Source organism: Panthera tigris, chromosome A3 (assembly GCF_018350195.1).
Source record: "Panthera tigris isolate Pti1 chromosome A3, P.tigris_Pti1_mat1.1, whole genome shotgun sequence".
Taxonomy (NCBI): Eukaryota; Metazoa; Chordata; class Mammalia; order Carnivora; family Felidae; genus Panthera; species Panthera tigris.
Window position 1 is genome coordinate 86,609,492 of NC_056662.1, and position 17,662 is coordinate 86,627,153.

Consider the following 17,662-nt stretch of genomic DNA (forward strand, 5'->3'; position numbering starts at 1 on the left):
GGGGAGCGCGCCGAGCCGAGGCCTCCCTCCGGGACGACCACCATCCCGCCCCCCTCATCGCTGCCCCAGACTCACAGAGTCTTGGGCATCTCGTCCTCCATGGCTGCTGCTGTCGCGGCGGCGCCTCCGGGTCCAGCTCCCTACCCTTTACTACCTCCCAAATCTTTTGAGCGGCTATGGCTGCGGAATAGCGGGGTTTCTCGGCTGACCCGAGGCTACTCCGTCTACTCCTTCCGCGGCAATTACACTAAACCCCCTGGCGCAACGCGAACAATGAAGCCCCGATACAAGATGGCGGCGAGCCGGGAGTTTAGGAGCAGCCAGCGAAGTGACCCGGGCCGCGCAGGCGCAGAATAATCTTGCACTTTCAACCTCCCTCAATCCATAGGTTCACTTGTTGCGCAGCCGCTCTTCTAGCCGACACTAGGGATGTCTCAGACTGCGCAGGCGTAAGGATTAACTATTTCGGGACTTGTGTAGTTTTTTGTCATACGGTTCCAAATTTGAATGTTTCAACAGTGAGTTATAATAAAGAGAAATCTTCTTGGAAATTAAAAATTCTAAGTGTTTCCCGAGGAAGAAAAGAGTGACAGTGTTCAAATCATCTCATAGCAAAAGCTGTGTGCGCCGCCCGGGAATCGAACCCGGGTCGCAAGAATGGGAATCTTGCATGATACCACTACACCAGCGGCGCTGGTGACCGTCTACCTTGCTGAAGTATTTTAGAACTTTCTACAAGCAAGCATTTGTTCCTACATGAGGATGTTTATTCATTCAAAAATAATAATAAGGGTCTACAGTCTGCTATTTTTCATCGTTATAAAAAAGGATATTGTCTTCTCTCATGCCAATACAGTTGAGTGGGATTCCTATTTCCATTAAATTATTGTTCATTAAATGCGCATTAGAAATAATTTGTCTTGATGTTAACCAAATTTTTGAGAACCAGGAAAATATTTTCAGATATTTTCATTTCCTTGGTATATTCAATGCACTTTGGAAAATACTTAAGAAAGATTTACTTAATGCAAATCGGTCAAATAATCCTAGAACCAAATGAATCTGAAGATATATAAATTTTAGTCCTCCTCGAAGGAGGCGGAAAAATTAGGACTCTGAGATGTGGTTCAGTGTAGTCATTAAACATTTCGTGTTGCATTTTATAAATTATGTGAAATATTTTTATATTTGTTTATTTTTGTGAAATATTTTTAAACATAGGAGAATGTACACATCCAAAAACGTGGTATCCTCTTTAGAATAGTTTCTTTAGGCTACACCCTAAGATTTACATTTTTGGAATTGTCTTTCGAATCCGTGGCACATTCTTCATTTTACACAAAGATATTAAATATTAGTCTTTTGAAGATGAATAAGACAAGAGTTAATAGTGGGTAGTATTTTTAAAATAGCTTTTTGTGATATAATTCACCCATTTGAAGTATACGGTTCAGTGGTTTTAGTTTATTCACAAAGATGTGCAACCATTACTATAATCAATTTTAGAACACTTTCATTACTCCAAAAACAAAATTCTTATAAATTAGCTATCACTCTCTATCCCCCACCCCATCCAACTTCCTACTCACTAATCTATTGCTACAGATTTGCCTATCCTGGGAATATCATATAAATGGAATCATACAACATGTGGTTCTTCGTGACTGGCTTCTTTCACAATGCTTTTTACGGTTCATACAAGTTGTAGCGTGTATCAATACTTCATTTGTTTTTTGGCCAAATAATATGCCATTGTATGGATATAGCACAAGTATCTTTTAAACTTTAAAACCTTTATGAAAAATTTATTATGTTGTTTTGTAAGTTTTAAATTATTATATATTATGTGTTATATGAGTATATATTTGTATATGTCATATAAATATATATTTGTTAATTTATATATTATATAAATATAAATTTATATATAAAATACATATAATAGGTTACTCCTGCTTTTGTTTTGTCTTGTTTTTCTACTACAATGTTGCAGTAAGCATCCTAGTACCTATATCCTTATAACTGATTCTTTTATTTCTTTAGAATAGTTTCCCAAATGTGGGATTTTTGAATTAGATGGTATATTTATATATACATATATTATACATATAATATAATATATATACGTATAATATATATCATACGTATATATATGTATAACATATATACATATATTACACATATAATATATATATACACATATATATATTTATAAAACAGATAACTGTGTTTAACAGGTTTTAGTTATTGACACCCCCATCAACAATGTTTAAAAGTCAGTTCCGGAGAGCTCATCCATTCCACTCTGTTTTCTCTTTCATTGAGGTATTAGTCTTATTAATTTTTGCTAATATGATAGATGAAAAATTGTACATGTTGGTTTTAATTTGCATTTTAAAACTACTACTGAAGTTGAGTATCTCTTTACATGTATTTCATTTTTTGAAGAACTTTATTAAAAAAAATTGGGGGGGTGCCTGGGTGGCTCCAGTTATCATCTCACGGTTTGTGGGTTTGAACCCTGTGTGGAGCTCTGTGCTGACAGCTCAGAGCCTGGAGCCTGCTTCGGATTCTGTGTCTCTCTGTCTCTCTGCCCCTTCCCTGCTCATGCTCTGGTCTCTCTCTCTCAAATATAAATGGACATTTAAAAAAAAATTGAGAGGAAGATAGAGATTTCCCACTGACTCCACGCCTCCACATTTGCATACATGTGTTTTGTTTTTTTTTTAATCATTGGCACTTGCTTTGTCTTTTGTGAAATGCCTATTTATATAGGCTGTATTTATATTGAGTTGTTTACCTCTTACCAATTTGTAGAGCTCTTTTTGTTTGCTCTTGACAATCTTGACTGTCATATTAGTGACAGCTATTTTTCTCATGTATTATTTTTTTTAACTTTTAAAATTCTATCTTTTGCCATCTGACAAATATGTTGATCTTTTCTTATATTGCTTCTGAATTTCCTGTCTTCCCTAACAGATAGTAAATATTATTTAGGTTATGTAGAATAAGAAAAAAGTTAGATGTGAGGAAGGAAGAAGGTATGAAAATGAATTTTTTCAAGGTATTTTCAAAAAAGTTAAAAAAACATGGAGCAGTGGCAGAATTATAGATTTAAGTGTTGTCAAAAAATAAGCAAAGCCAGCACTAAAGTTTTACCTTTAATCAGTAATATACTATTGCAATAGGGAAGAGTCCATAGTAAACTGAACTCAACTTTGATTTGTACAGATGTAACCTGGCATTTTGAAGGGAGAATAGGGATGGGGATGAGCAGGGGCACAGTAGAGTCCAGGAAGTGAAAAATTACAAAAGTTGAGAGAAAGGGTGGTAACTTTCTCAGTTAGGCCCCTACCCTCCCAAGAGGCTATGAGACAGGGGCTCTATCTTCATGTGTTGGCTGGAACAAGCAGTAAAGTCTTTTGTCAGCCTTGAGTTTTCTCAGGCAGACAGTTTAAAGGTAGCTAGGGTCGTCCTAAGGACATAGCTTTGAGCTGTTAGAAAATGTTAGTGTTTTGTTCGAGTCTTAATAAGCCAAGGTTGAGGCCTGTCTAGTTGAGAAGATTGCTCAGAGGAGCTTGGCTGGAGTTTGGTCAAGGAGAAAACCTTAGTCAGTGTTTAGCCTACTAGGGCGACAGCTTTCTTGAACAGTACTCTGTTGAATGAATGTTTGTTATATCACCTTATTATTACTCTTCGTATATGTGGTAACAGTTTTCCTCCATGGCCTTTTAAAAAATATTTTGGGGTTTCAGTGGCAGTGTTATTTTGAAAGAGTAAGAGTGCAGAATGAGAAAGCCTTTGACCCACCTTCCACTTTGCAAGTCCTTTACACCGTCTCTTCACTGAGAGTTCTTTCAGTCAACTCTTTCCCAAGGTTTCATCAGCAGCAGTGAAAGTTTCCAAATATGACACCCATATCAAGGTCACTAACATGGTCAATTCTAATGAACACATATTCATTGAAGGCCTAGTAGGCTTAACACACTAAGGTGTTGTGGGAATAATGTAGTTTGGAAAAAGGAAATTAAAAGACACACAGAGTGTAGTGCTTTCTTTGTAACTTCTAGATGTAGTGAAAAATGAGGCTTAATCTTCATATTTTTATGTTCTTAACTAGAAGTGTTTATTTCTTGTATAATTTGCATCTTGTTCTATTAACACCTTTGCTGTCCTCTTCTTCTGCTTTACTTGCGTCCTTGCTGTTCCTCAAACATGCCAGGTGTTTTCCTTACCTAGAAAGCTCTTTCCCCATATACTTGCCTGATCTGCTCCATCACTTCCTGCAACATTTTGCTCAAATGCTATCCTGCTCAATGAGGCCTACCAGGACCATCCTAAAATTGCAACCCATTCCTCATTCCTCTTACCCCACTCTATATAATGTATAATTTACTTATTCTAATGATCATATCTCCCTCCAGTAGAATGCCAGCTTCATTAAAATAAAACTTTTTAAAAAATCTGTTTTGTTTACTGATTTTTCTCAAGCACCTAGAACATCGCTTGCCACTCGGAACTCAAAAAAATTTGTCCAATGAATGAATGCTCTTTGCATTGGATTTTACACTCCCTATTTCCAAGTTCAATCTTTCTTTCTATTCAACTTATTTTCCTTCCATCCATACTATTCTACATATTCATATACTGGGTTTTTGTTTTGTTTTCTTTTTTGGAGGGGAGGTGAAGAGTGGAGATGGTGTAATTTTAATTACAGAAAGGGATCTTATAAACCCATCACTCACTCAGTCACTAGTTTTTCTCACCTATTTAAATTTTTTTAAATGTTTATTTATTTTTGAGAGAGAGAGAGAGAGAGACACACACACAGAGTGAGCAGGGGAGGTGCAGAGAGAGAGGGAGACACAGAATCTGAAGCAGGCTTCAGGCTCCTTGCTGTCAGCACAGACCGGCTCCAACCCACAAACTGAACCCGGAGATCATAAGCTGAGCCAAAGTCCAGCTCTTAACAGACTGAGCCACCCAGGCACCCGGATCCTACATTCTTTTTAATACTTGCATAATGTTGCATCGTGTGATATGGGCACACATGTCTGTCACTACTTTTCACCTTGGAAGACCCCATCCCTGGTCTCCCTCATTTTCCCTTTCACCTACCACTATTTAACCATTCATTTTATGCTTATGCCCAACAGTCCCGAAACACAGTGACCACTCAGTAAGCATTTGTTGCTCCACTGTTCTGTTCTTGACAGAGGTTTGCTTTGTGCATTCTTTGACAGGGAGAGGTTCAAGGGACAGAAGAGGGCGGTAGTGAAGAAGTAAGGTGCTTCACCTGAATAGATGGGGAGTAAGGCGGCGAACTTGGGTGAGCCTCCGCCCCTGGTGCCTTTGTTATGTCCCTGAAGCAGGGTGCGTTTCGGAGGGGCGAGGCCTGCCTGGGCACCGGGCTGACCACGCTTGGGAGCTCCTGGAGCGACGCGCCGAACTGGGATGCTGGAGCCCGCGCCGGCAGGAAGCGGACCTGGGCGGGGCTCGGAGGGGCAAGGCCGGCCGGGGGCGGGGCGTGCAGAGCGCGCAGACTCGCAGCAACTGGCCGACGGTGGGACGCTCGGAGCTGACTGCTGCGCTCCGGTGGCCATGGGGCGCACGGCTGGGCAGCTCGGCTCGTCGCTTCTGGGGCTGTGGCTGCTGATAGGCAGCTGGGGGTGCCCTGGGAGCGCCGAGCTGCGGGCCCCGCCGGAGAAGATCGGTAGGTGAGGGGTGGGGCGGCGCGGGAGGGTTGCTGGAGCGCGCCCGGCGCCGGGCGGCCGCTGCGCAGTGCACCAGGCCCGTCGGCTGCGAAGCCCGCCAGGCCACGCGCTCCGAATCCTTCTCGGAGGTCATAGTCTTCTCGGCTCGCCACTGTCGATGCCCCAGGGACCGCGTCTTCCCGGGCGTGTCGATGTGCCCACTTGGGGAACGGGCCATGGAGGGAGCCTTGGGGTGGGCGGAGGGCAGCCAGGCGTCCCTGCAGCCCCTTGTTCTGGAGGCCTGGGGGCTGGGGAGGGGGAGGCCCCTCTCCTCATTCCCTTGCTTCACCTTTGGGAGGCCAGTCTTCTGGTTTGTTCTGGAACTACGAGCCACCTCGCTGTGCAGATGACAGGCGCACGCGGCCGTAGCACACCGAGCAGTGCCAACAAGCTGACCCTGTTTGCTTCCCTTGATAGGCTAAACTGGAACCCCATTTCCATCACCTGCTATGCCGAGGTGGGCCTGCTCCTAGAGGCCCTACCTTGCACAATTTCCCTATCTAGGACTACTACACAGCGGCAATAATCCACTCTAAAGTTTCATTCATGGTTTTTGCTGCGTTTGTTTTGCTTTTTTTATTCCCGGTAAAGCTTTGTTTTGTGGGAACATTAACCTATCTATATTAATGAGACAGAACAAATCTTAGTAAAAATGGCGGCCACTTTATTGGAAATACGTGCTGGAAAGGCCCACCTCCTCTGTTCCCATGCGCTGGACACAAAGAAGGGTGTGCAGATCCAGTGGTGCCTTGACAAAGAACTGTGAGAACCCTTGGGGATCTGGCAAAAAAAAAAAAAAATTCTAATGTCCATTTGCACGTGAATGTAATACCACTTTTGTCGGGGAGGGGGGGTGGGCAGCGTCTGCCTAGATTCACAGAGTTTTAGCTTCACAGCAACTGTGACTTGCCTCCCGTGCCCAGCTTCCCTAAATTGGTGATTATAGCCTTAAGTAACATCTGTTATTCAAAAACAAAACCCACATAGCTGGGTGAGAGGGAAAGAAACTGTTCCTTTTTTTTTTTTCCCCCACCCATAGCAATTATTGGAGCTGGAATTGGTGGCACTTCAGCAGCCTATTATCTGCGGCAGAAATTTGGGAAAGATGTGAAGATTGACCTGTTTGAAAGAGGAGAGGTGGGAGGCCGCCTGGCCACCATGACTGTGCGAGGGCAAGAATACGAGGCAGGAGGTTCTGTCATCCATCCTTTAAATCTGCACATGAAGCGTTTTGTCAAGGACCTGGGTATGTCATTTGGTCTTAAGAGCTAAGTGGATTTCTGTGTGACCATCCATGGATATTTTTATCAGATAGGGATCTGAAGTTTTTCTGCTTAATTGTTTTTTACAGAGAAGTTGGCAAAACTATTTTCCTCACTTTGCTGCTAGCAATTAGTACAAGTACAAGCTTAGTTAGGAGCCACTTTCCCCGTAATGGGACACTAGTTATCTGTATCTTCAGTTATCTGGAATTACAGCCTTTGGGCGGGGGCGGGGGTTGGGGGTGGGGTGGGGTGGGGATGGTTGCTGTTCTCAGTTCTTAAACCTCTGGGTTCAAGCTGAAGAATCAAAGAATGGTTTGAGTCCGTAGAAACCTTGTGTACTCATTTTACAGCTGGGGAAATGAGGCCCAAAGTTTGAAATGTCTGGCTTAAAGTCACTCACACAGGCATGGGTGCAGACGTGTGCCTAGAACCTGGAACATATGACTACTTCCCTGCCACCAGAGGAGCTAGACAGGTTGTGAGGAAAGGCTAGCAGGCCTCTGCAGGCCCTTTGCTCAGAGAATATTGTGTAATTTATACCTCCTTTTAGTTATTTGAAATACCCAATTATGCAAAATAGGATTTGCACAGGAATGGGGATGCCTCCTTTCCCTTTGCTGCCTTCCACATCTCCTGTGGTCTCTTTCCTTCCTGAGGACAAATGTATGCCAGGAGCAACTAATGCTGGTCATACTCCTGTCTAACATTTGTTTGGAAGTTGAATTCAGTTGGTATTCTGGCATTTTCCTTTCACTTTTTAGTCTTTTGCAACTAAAAATAGCCAGTCTAATTTTGACATATCTGCATGAGCATCTGACCCATCGTTTAGATATCTGCTTTTGGACAGTATAATGAATGAGCAGTGTATTACATGCTGTTCTAAAGATAGAGCTCCTTTAATATGTTTTCTGAGAACTGGGGGAAACCTGGAATTCACTGACTTCAGAGTATCCCTGATAGCTTCAGATTACCTTCTTTCTTTTGGTCAACACAGAAACCACTGACTTAGCCAACCCTTTCTGTTTTTGCAGGTCTGTCTACTGTTCAGGGCTTTGGTGGCCTAATGGGGGTGTATAATGGAGAGACTCTGGTGTTTGAGGAGAGCAGCTGGTTCATAATTAACATGATTAAACTAATTTGGCACTATGGATTTCAGTCCCTCCGAATGCACATGTGGGTAGAGGATATATTGGACAAGTTTATGAGGTAATTTTTTCCCCTTCCATTTAACCTAAGACCTTTTAGTTAGATGGTCTTTAGAAATTCTAATTTCTTGAAACAGTTCTCTACCTAATTTTAAGGTCTGTTTGTAAGATTGTTAGACAAATGGTTTATATAAAGTATGCAGACTGTTTATCCACTTGAAAATTAAGAGAGTAATTTTTGCTTCTGACTGTATTTTGCAAATACTTATTTAGTTCTGCCACACACTCTTAAATCCTCTACAAATGTTAATGCTTTGAATTCTTATGACACCTCTCTCAGGTATAGTTATTAGCTCTTACAGATAATGGAAGGTGGAGGCACAGAGGTTTCAAGTGTGCAAGTACACTCACCTAGTGAGTGGTGGAACTGGAGTTCCTACCCAGGCATTCTGGCTCCAGAGTTCTCACACTTAATCTCTGCACTGTGCTGACATTGTATGGATGAATGAGGTAATGTGTGAAAGAGCTGGTAGAAAGGACCACAAAACTTAAATGAACTTTAATTGTGACATGATGTTTCAGTGAGCCAGTAGCCTGAGGCAGAGTATCAGCTGTGTGCCCCAAGAATTTAAAAATTCCAGCACTGTTTCAGGTAGTGAGAATACAGGTGGCACTCCCCACCCCCCCCCCCTTTTAAAAATATTTTTATTTATATTTGAGAGAGAGAGACGGCACAAATAGGGGAGGGGCAGAGAGAGAGGGAGACACAGAATCTGAAGCAGGCTCCAGGCTCTGAGCTATCAGCACAGAACCCGATGCGGGGCTCGAACTCCTGAACCATGAGATCATGACCTGAGCCGAAGTCGGACGCTTAACCCACTGAGCCACGCAGGTGCCCCTCCACTTTTTCTTAAGTGTTTCTGTATTTTCAAACTTTTCTGTGTATATTGTTTTGGTAATTAGGAAAAATAAAATAACTGGTCTAACTTTGAAAGACGCAGCCTTTTTTTCTTTTTTTTTTTTTTTTTTACTTTTCCCAAGGACATTGGCCTGTGCTAATTTTTACGCTTGTTGACAATTTTAGATGCTGGAGAAATTCAGCTTGTAAGTGCTAAGGATATTTCATTACTATGAATGTTTCAATGTAGTAAAATTAATTGTTAAAAAAGGTAAAATTACATGTCATATGATTAAGTACTGACAAGGACAGATTTAAGGGTTGAGTAGGATAAACACACTCTAGCTTTTTAACTTAGGGTAGTTGGGGATTTCTTTCTTCCTTTAGTGTTTATTTTTGAGACAGAACATGAATGGGGGAGGGGCAGAGAGAGAGGGAGATACAGAATCTGAAGCAGCTCCAGGCTCTGAGCTGTCAGCACAGAGCCCCACGCAGGGCTCGAACTCACAGACTGTGAGATCATGACCTGAGCCGAAGTCGGAAGCTCAACCGACTGAGCCACCCAGGCACCCTGGGGATTTCTCTTTCTAAACATCACTGTTGGGATGATTCCTTGAACACCTTTCCAGTGGGCACATTAAGGTCAGCTACAGTGCAGATTATTTTAAAGTAGTAATCTTTCATTCATTCACCAAATATTGACTGCCTAATTATGTGCCAGGCACTATTCTGGATCCTGTGGATGTAGAACCTAGAACACATCCCTGTCCTCAAAGAATATACGTTCTAGTAGAGAGACAAGCAATAAACCAGTAACTAAGAAAATATATAGGACTTGGGTGGAAATAGCCAGTAACTTTGTAGAGAAGGTAGGTGGCATGTTGCTGCATGCTCTACAGGAAAATCAAGTTCAGATGGCACCAGATGCAGACCTGCCTATATCTGTTAGTTTTCTTACCAGTGGCTTGCTTGGCATGTAGAGAATTGCCCTGGGAGAAATAAGAAATCACTTTTAAAGTGAATTCTGGATATTATAGTACTGTGAAAAAGACCCAGTGATGGGATACATAGATTATACTTTTTTGTTGTTGTTTAAGTAAACTCTACACCCAGTGTGGGGCCCTAACTCCTGACCCCAGAGATCAAGTCACATCATCTATGGACTGAGCCAGCCAGGCACCCCTACTATTTTCAAATTTAGAAAACAATTACCAAACTTCCTTGAATTACTGCCTCTCTCTGGTCTTTAGTATTTGCTTACACATCAAATATATAGCACTGATCCTTATGTTGTTCAAAGGGCCATGCATCCTACATTTGTTTCTTCCAATAAATCAAGAACATAATGTTTACTTTTTGAGAGAGGGAGAGCACAGAGCCCAACGTGGGGCTTAATCTCAGACACTGGGAGATCGTGACCTGAGGGGAAATCAAGAGTCAGATGCGTAACTGACTGAGCTACCCAGGTGCCCCTTAACATTTCTTGATCTGAGACTGATCCTTTCACTTACTCCTAACAAATATTTTGAATGTTTTACTCTTTTCTCTCTCTCCTTTCCCAAATCCAGTCTGTCTTTAATCCTATCAGTTTTTAAATTTTATTAATTTTTTTTTAATGTTTATTTTTTGAGAGAGAGTGAGCAGGTGGGGTAGGGGCATAAGAGAGAGGGACAGAGGATCCAAAGTGGGCTCTGCTGACAGCAGCGAGCCCAATGTGGGGCTCGAACCCGTGAACTACAAGATCATGACCTGAGCTGAAGTCAAGACACTCAACTGACTGAGCCACCCAGGTCCCCTAATCCTATCAGTTTTTAAAATGTATGTAGAATTCCACCACTTCTCACTAACACCACTGCTACACTTTGATGCAAGGCACTATTAACTCTTGTTTGTATCGATGGAGTAGCCCCCTGTGGTAGGCTGAATAATGCCTCCCTGCCCCTGCAAGATGTCTATACCCTAATCCCTGGAATCTGTGAATGTGTTACCTTTCATGATAAAAGGGACTTTGCAGAAATGATTTTGTTGGGGATCTTGAAATGGGGAGATCACTCTCACTTATTTAAGTGGGCCTAGTGTAATCACAAGAGTCCTTGTAAGAGGGAAGCAGGGGGATCAGAGTAGTAGGAAATGTGATGATGGAAACAAGAGGTTGGAATGATGCTAGGAAGATGTCACAAGCCAAGGAATGCAGGTGGTTTATAGAAACTGAAAAAGGCAAGAAAATGGAATCTTCCATCAGAAATTCCAGAAGGAACCAGCCTTACCAACACCTTGACCCACTACTTTCTGGCCTTCATGGTTTCTGATGAGTAAGTAGCTGTTAAATCTTACTGAGAATCCCTTTTTCTCTCAGTCTGTTTTGTCAAGTGAGAACTCAGTGTTTTCACCCTCTACTTTTTTTAAATTCCTAGGGATTGATATGGTTGGAAGGAGTGAGTTGTTCCTCAGTTTGGGCACTGGTATCAATTTTTCCCACAAAAATGTATTCAATGTTTTATATACTATACTCACTGGTAGATAGGAGGTAATACTGAAATGGATGTGACATTTCCCTGCTCAAAAACTTTACAACTTTGAGAGAAGAAAATTGTAAAAATTCTCCTCCTGGGATCACTGAGAGAGCTTTCTTTGGCACCTATTTCCTCCTTTGTTTCATTACTTATCTGTGCATATGCCTTATTACCTATACCTAACTGTAAGCTCCTTGAGGGAGAGGAATCCGGTCTTTCTCATTTTTGTATCACTTGAAAGATAACTTTTCTCATTTTTTCACTTGAAAAATAACATTTTGAAGTCAGCATCAACTAATTTATGTGGATATTCTTTTAAGTCCGTGAAGTTCAAGAAAATATCAGGTGGGATTTTCTAAAAATTAAGTAATAGTGCTGAATGAGTGGCATGGGTACTGTGAACTGGGAAGTTGGGCAAAACTTTGCAGAACAGGTGGGGTTCAAGCCGAAAGAAGCGTGTTCTGGTTGGAGAGAAGAGCTAATGTAGTGTTGGAGCAACATGCAGAGCATTTTCAGGTATCAGTGAATGGGTCAGGTTTGTTCAGTGGAGGGTAAGTGTGTGGTTGAGGGCACAGGGGGCAGCTTGTGCTTGAGCCTTCTACTTGTCATGAGACTTTCAGAGTTCTTTTACTTGTTTCTCTGTCTGCAGTTAGAGCAAAGGCAGTTAGACTTGATGAATTTGGCTCTAAAATCCATTCCTTTTTTTTGGTCAGGAGTTTATTTACTAAGCAGCAGTAAGAAGTTAAAAAAATTTTAAATCTTTATTTATGAGAGAAAGAGAGTACAAGCGGGGGAGGACCAGAGAGGGAGACACAGAATCTGAAGCAGGCTCCAGGCTCTGAGCTGTCAGCACAGAGCCTGAAGTGGGGCTTGGACCCACAAACCGCGAGTTTGTGACCTGAGCTAAAGACGAATGCTTAACCAACTGAGCCACCCAGGCACCCCACAAGTTGTTTTTTGCATAAGCTGATGACAAAAGATGTGTTTTAGGTTTCTGAGAGATTCATAAACGTTTCAAAGAAACAAAACTGGAAGCAGGTAGGTAGATCAGTTATTCAGCTTGGTAGTCTGAATATAAATCCTGAGTTAAGATCAGGGAAATGAGAATGAAGAGAGATGTTGGGAAGACTGGAAAGGTTTTCTTTTTTGATGGGAGAAGCAGAAGTGAAAATATTTAAATTTGGAATTAAATGAACTGAGGATGACTTGTGGGATGTTAGCAGTGAACTAACATCCCAGCCTACATTTTGGCTGGGATAGGGGGTGGGTGGAGAGGATCAAGCCTGGTGGAAAGATAAAGTTTAATTTTAGAAATGTTTAACTGCTGCTGGAAGATAAAAAGTTGAAGGAGACATAGGACATACCCACTTCTTTAAAAGTGCTCGCAGTGACCTTATTAATGCAGAAGAGTACACAAGGACAGTGTACTTCCAGAGGAGGTGGGAGTAGGGATGGGGATAAGAACTTCTGGGATACCCAGGGAAGATGGTGACTGAGGTGCATCTTACATGATAGGTAGAAGTTCAGTAGAAGGAGATATGAAAAGTTTGAATCTTATGATGCAATTTCCCTTCCCATCTTGTTTGGTGTTTTAATGGCTATTCCTCTTCTTTTCAAAAGGATCTACCGCTACCAGTCTCATGACTATGCCTTCAGTAGTGTAGAAAAGTTACTACATTCTCTTGGAGGGGACGAATTCCTTGGAATGCTTAACCGAACACTTCTTGAAACCTTGCAGAAAGCAGGCTTCTCTGAGAAATTCCTCAATGAAATTGTTGCTCCTGTCATGAGGGTCAATTATGGCCAAAGCATGAACATCAATGGCTTTGTGGGTAAGCCCAGGCTTGGAATATTATGGATATTAGCTCACAAAAGGGCTTACCTGATGTATGGTGACTCCTTACTTTAGGCTATGAATTAGAGAAGACTTCCCTTTTTCTGAAACCTCAGACATTGTTGGCAAAATTGTGTATATGTAGATCTGTGCATTTTTAGGGGGAGAGAGTCCTTAGCTTTCATAGAGATTTTGCCCTCAGGGGCTATTTGGCAATGTCTGGAGACATTTGGAGTAGAACTCACCTGAATTGGGAAGAGAAAGTAGGTAGAGGGACTTTTACAGAGTCAGAATTAAAATACATTTTTTTTTTTTCCTACCACTGACAGGGGCAGTATCAATGTCCTGTGCGGATTCTGGCCTTTGGGCAGTAGAAGGTGGAAATAAACTTGTTTGCTCAGGGCTCCTTCGTGCATCCAAAAGCAACCTTATAACTGGCTCAGTAATGTACATAGAGGAGAAAACAAGGACCAAGTGGACAGGTGAGCCTGAAATTCTATTTTATTGTTCCTGATTTCCCCTCTAGAAAATAATTGCTCAGGGAGAAAAACCACTCTTCTGTCATCTTGTACTCATTTCCAAATGATGGAATTATAAATTGTGTGTATGTTGTGCCACATAGAAATATTCCCAAATGCACTCAAGTACAGTGGCATGTCTCCTTGGAATTAAAGAATAATCTCATTCTTAAAAGTAAAAATTCCGTATTTTTTACTTCCTGACAAGGTATTCAAGAGTCAGACACTTAACTGACTGAGCCACCCCCGTGCCCCTAAAAGTCTTTTTAATTCCTTAGAATTATACCTTAACTATTTTCTACTTTATAAACTATTAACATAATTATTTTTGGAAGGTATAAAGTATAGTGTGCTAGAAAGACTAACATGAATGCTTCTTTCCTCTAGGAAATCCCACAAAGATGTATGAAGTGGTCTACCAAATTGGATCTGAGACACGTTCAGACTTCTATGATATCGTCTTGGTGGCCACTCCATTGAATCGAAAAATGTCCAACATAACTTTTCTCAACTTTGATCCTCCAATTGAGGAATTCCATCAGTACTACCAACATATAGTGACAACTTTAATTAAGGGGCAACTGAATTCAACTCTTTTTAGCTCTAGAGCCTTAGACAAATTTGATCTCAGTACAATCTTAACCACTGATAATTCAGATTTGTTCATTAATAGCATTGGGATTGTGTCCTCTGTAACAGAAAATGATAATCCTCAACCATCAACAGAAAGGGCGCATGTTTGGAAGATCTTTTCTCAAGAAATCCTCACTAAAGAACAAATATTAAAGCTCTTTTTGTCTTATGATTATGCTGTGAAGCAGCCATGGCTTGCATATCCTCGCTATAAGCCTCCAGAGAAATGCCCCTCCATCATACTCCACGATAGACTTTACTACCTCAATGGCATAGAGTGTGCAGCAAGTGCCATGGAGATGAGTGCCATTGCAGCCCACAATGCCGCTCTCCTTGCTTATCATCGCTGGAATGGGCACACAGACATGATTGACCAAGAGGACTTATATGAGAAACTTAAAACTGAACTATGAAATGATACTGATCACTTTCTTTTCCCCCTCCTGGTTCCAAATGGAATATCACTGGCAAAAGAGAACACGATCTGAGCAGAGATGATTTTGAATCTGATATTTTGCCATATATTAGTACTGTTTAACAAAAGTAATCCCAGCGAGTCATGAGAAAATAACAGGTTTCTAATTAAGCATGAAGGAGTTAACTACTATCTTTATACCATTTCCAAAATTACTTAACTCTTCTTTTAATATCTGCCAACAGTATAGAATCACCTGAAGTTTGTTAAGCATGTGGTTTCTCTAGCTCCTCTGGAGATTCTGATTCACTAGGTCTGGTGGGTGGGGGCCCTGAATTTATTTCAAGCTGAGCACTTGAGAAAGAATTTAAAGATGTTAACTTTTAGTTGGGGACTAGTTCATTTGTGCTTCACAGCTGGAAGTGACCTTCAGTCAGATAGTTAAAACTTAACTATTAGAGCTGGTATCCTATGCTTGGCTTTAATTTATACCTTTTTTTCAAAGTAGATGTGCCCATGCTAGAAGCCTTGACTTTCTGAATATTCTTTGGATTCCTTCCCCCCTGATTTTATTAGGGGTGAAATTCAGAAGCCTTAGGAGTAGAACTTTGTCATACAAAAATCTCAAGTAAAATGAAAGCAAATACAGGCTATTGATTTAAGAAATTGGCAGTCTATTATCAAATCCTCACCTATGGAACTTTAAGAAATATTGAAAGACCCCCATGCAACCAGAGATTCTGATCTAATGGATTGAGGATAGGATCTCAGCATTGTAGCTAAAAAGTTTCTAAGGTGCAACCTGGGTTGAGAATCACTAATGTGGGGGTTTAAGATGTCTCCAAAGGGTTTTTAGTGCCTTAAAAGTCCCAAGAAACTGAATGCATTATCAAAGCAGGTTCATTTTTGTGAAGAATCATTTCTCTCAATAAGAACTCCAGTAGTAATCTTGATAGTAAGCACTGACAGACAAGAGGCAACTTAGATTTCTCCAGAGCAGTTGACACTAGGAGATCCAGAATGACACCACGGTTGGTCAAATCCAGCATTATGTTCAAACTTAAATGCTTCTAAAACTACTGTAGCATTTGGGGTGAGAAACCGGTTGCTGAAATCTTGTTTTTAAGGCAGTTCTCAACTTTGGCTGCACACTGGAATAATCTGTAAGAGTTTAAAGCTTCTCAAATGATTCTAATATGCAACCAAACTTAAGAACCAGTTCTACAACTATCATACAAAGATCATGAATGGCTGTCTCTCTAGTCACTAGTAGGACAAAACAAGTAAAAGCTTGTGAATTCTAAAAGTAACTATAACAGAAATAAGTATCGTTGAGAAAAAAAAAGTCCATCGCCAGATTATGGCAGTAGATATTCAGCAAAATATTCTTACTTAAAATGATTTTGTCTCTACTATAATTGTGAATATTAATATGCTGATAAAACTGCCAAGATATATTTGATGTAAAGGCGGTCATTAAATCTATGCTCTGTCAAAAGGTCAGCTTTTTAAAAATTTTACTTGTTAAGACGCAGTCACATTTTTTCCCCCTGTGGTTTTAATAAAGACAATATTGTAGAGAATGTAATATTGTGTTATATATATGTTAAAGATTGGTGAATAAAAACTGGTAATAGTTAATTTCTATTACTCACAGACTTATTTTGTGATATCTGTATTTACTTACCAGAACCCCAATTTAAAACGTTGCTGTTGTATCTGATTGTTTTCCAAAAGGGCACTGGAAATTGCTTCCTCCAAGAGCAAAACATATTATCAACATATCAAGCATAAGATGAAAATACGCATCTCTGTTAAGTTCCTACGTGATGCTCTTGGTCTAGGAAGCATGCTTAGTACAACCAGTTCTATAATTTAGCTCTATGTGGTTGCAAAAAATGCCTGTCCATATCAGTGAAAATTTAAAGAGCTGCCAGAGAAGAGTAAAAAATGTACTAGACTTGACATCAGTTCCCCTTACTGGGATTAAGTTGGTTTGATCGCTCTAGCTATTTTGTTGTAAACATTTTTTTATAAACCAGAAAAAACATTTTAGAGATACATATAAGCCATCCATTATGTTGTGGTTTGCAAATATCTTACATACTCACCCGAATATACATTTTATACAGTGTTAAAGTGATTTAAGATTTGCAGGCTTTTTTACCAGATCACAAAAAGTACAGCATCTGCTTGGTAGGTTTCTTGAGGTTAGGTTTATGATATAACCATCTGTAATGTATCCTTTCATCTGAGTTTGTGCGCCATAAAATTTATGACCTAGATGAATATATTATGGGCAGCATTATTTCTATTCTTTATACTCTACAAAGAACCACAAAACACTGGAATGTTTTTCTCTAGAGTTCTATTTCTATTCTTGTATTCAAAAAATCTTCCCTGTTTATGTTCAAAATAAACAACTATATCGTTACTTCCTGTGTTTTACTTCAATTGCAGTATACTTGGAATGTAGATGTACTTGGAAAAGTCAAGAGTACATCAAAACTACTACAAGAGTTTTGAAAATTACAGTTAATGTTTCAGAAGAAATCTGCTCAGGTTTGCAGGTTCTTTATCTTTCCATTAAAAGATGAAAAAAAGCCATCCTAGCCATGCTTCACATTTAATCAGATTCTTCAATATTAATGCATAAAAGCTTTGGAATAAATCAGTCTCAACCAGGAA

The 17,662-nt window shown here is 40.5% G+C and overlaps 2 protein-coding genes and 1 non-coding gene across 17 annotated transcripts in view; 1 reads left to right on the forward strand and 2 right to left on the reverse strand.

Moving 5' to 3' along the window:
• Nucleotides 1-374, reverse strand: part of TIA1 (TIA1 cytotoxic granule associated RNA binding protein) — a 32,769-nt gene extending 32,395 nt beyond the window's left edge. For 5 of the 15 annotated variants that reach the window (XM_007083410.3, XM_007083413.3, XM_007083407.3 and 2 more), the window contains exon 1: nucleotides 76-339. In XM_007083410.3, the coding sequence (XP_007083472.1) occupies nucleotides 76-101 (26 nt within the window). In that variant the 5' untranslated portion in view covers nucleotides 102-339. Of the gene's footprint in view, nucleotides 1-75 lie in introns of all 15 variants that reach the window. The other 10 variants (XR_006215809.1, XM_042981656.1, XM_042981657.1 and 7 more) reach the window with 6 other exon arrangements.
• A 249-nt stretch (nucleotides 375-623) lies between these two features.
• On the reverse strand, nucleotides 624-694 carry TRNAG-CCC. Its single transcript has one exon. It is a non-coding gene; the product is annotated as a tRNA-Gly (tRNA).
• A 4,859-nt stretch (nucleotides 695-5,553) lies between these two features.
• PCYOX1 (prenylcysteine oxidase 1) lies at nucleotides 5,554-17,195 on the forward strand. The gene is made up of 6 exons (XM_042981659.1): nucleotides 5,554-5,713; nucleotides 6,793-6,999; nucleotides 8,050-8,224; nucleotides 13,195-13,406; nucleotides 13,738-13,890; nucleotides 14,314-17,195. Exons 1-6 carry the CDS (start codon nucleotides 5,602-5,604, stop codon nucleotides 14,970-14,972), a joined length of 1,518 nt encoding a protein of 505 aa, XP_042837593.1. The 5' UTR covers nucleotides 5,554-5,601; the 3' UTR covers nucleotides 14,973-17,195.
• Nucleotides 17,196-17,662: the final 467 nt, after the last annotated feature.

What these genes read in the sequence shown, in the direction of transcription:
- PCYOX1 (XM_042981659.1), top strand. Translation starts at nt 5,602, where the DNA reads ATGGGGCGCACGGCTGGGCAGCTCGGCTCGTCGCTTCTGGGGCTGTGG. An exon ending in GCGTTTTGTCAAGGACCTGG is followed by an intron (nt 7,000 to 8,049) that starts GTATGTCATTTG and finishes CTGTTTTTGCAG; the next exon opens with GTCTGTCTACTGTTCAGGGC. An exon ending in ATATTGGACAAGTTTATGAG is followed by an intron (nt 8,225 to 13,194) that starts GTAATTTTTTCC and finishes TCTTTTCAAAAG; the next exon opens with GATCTACCGCTACCAGTCTC.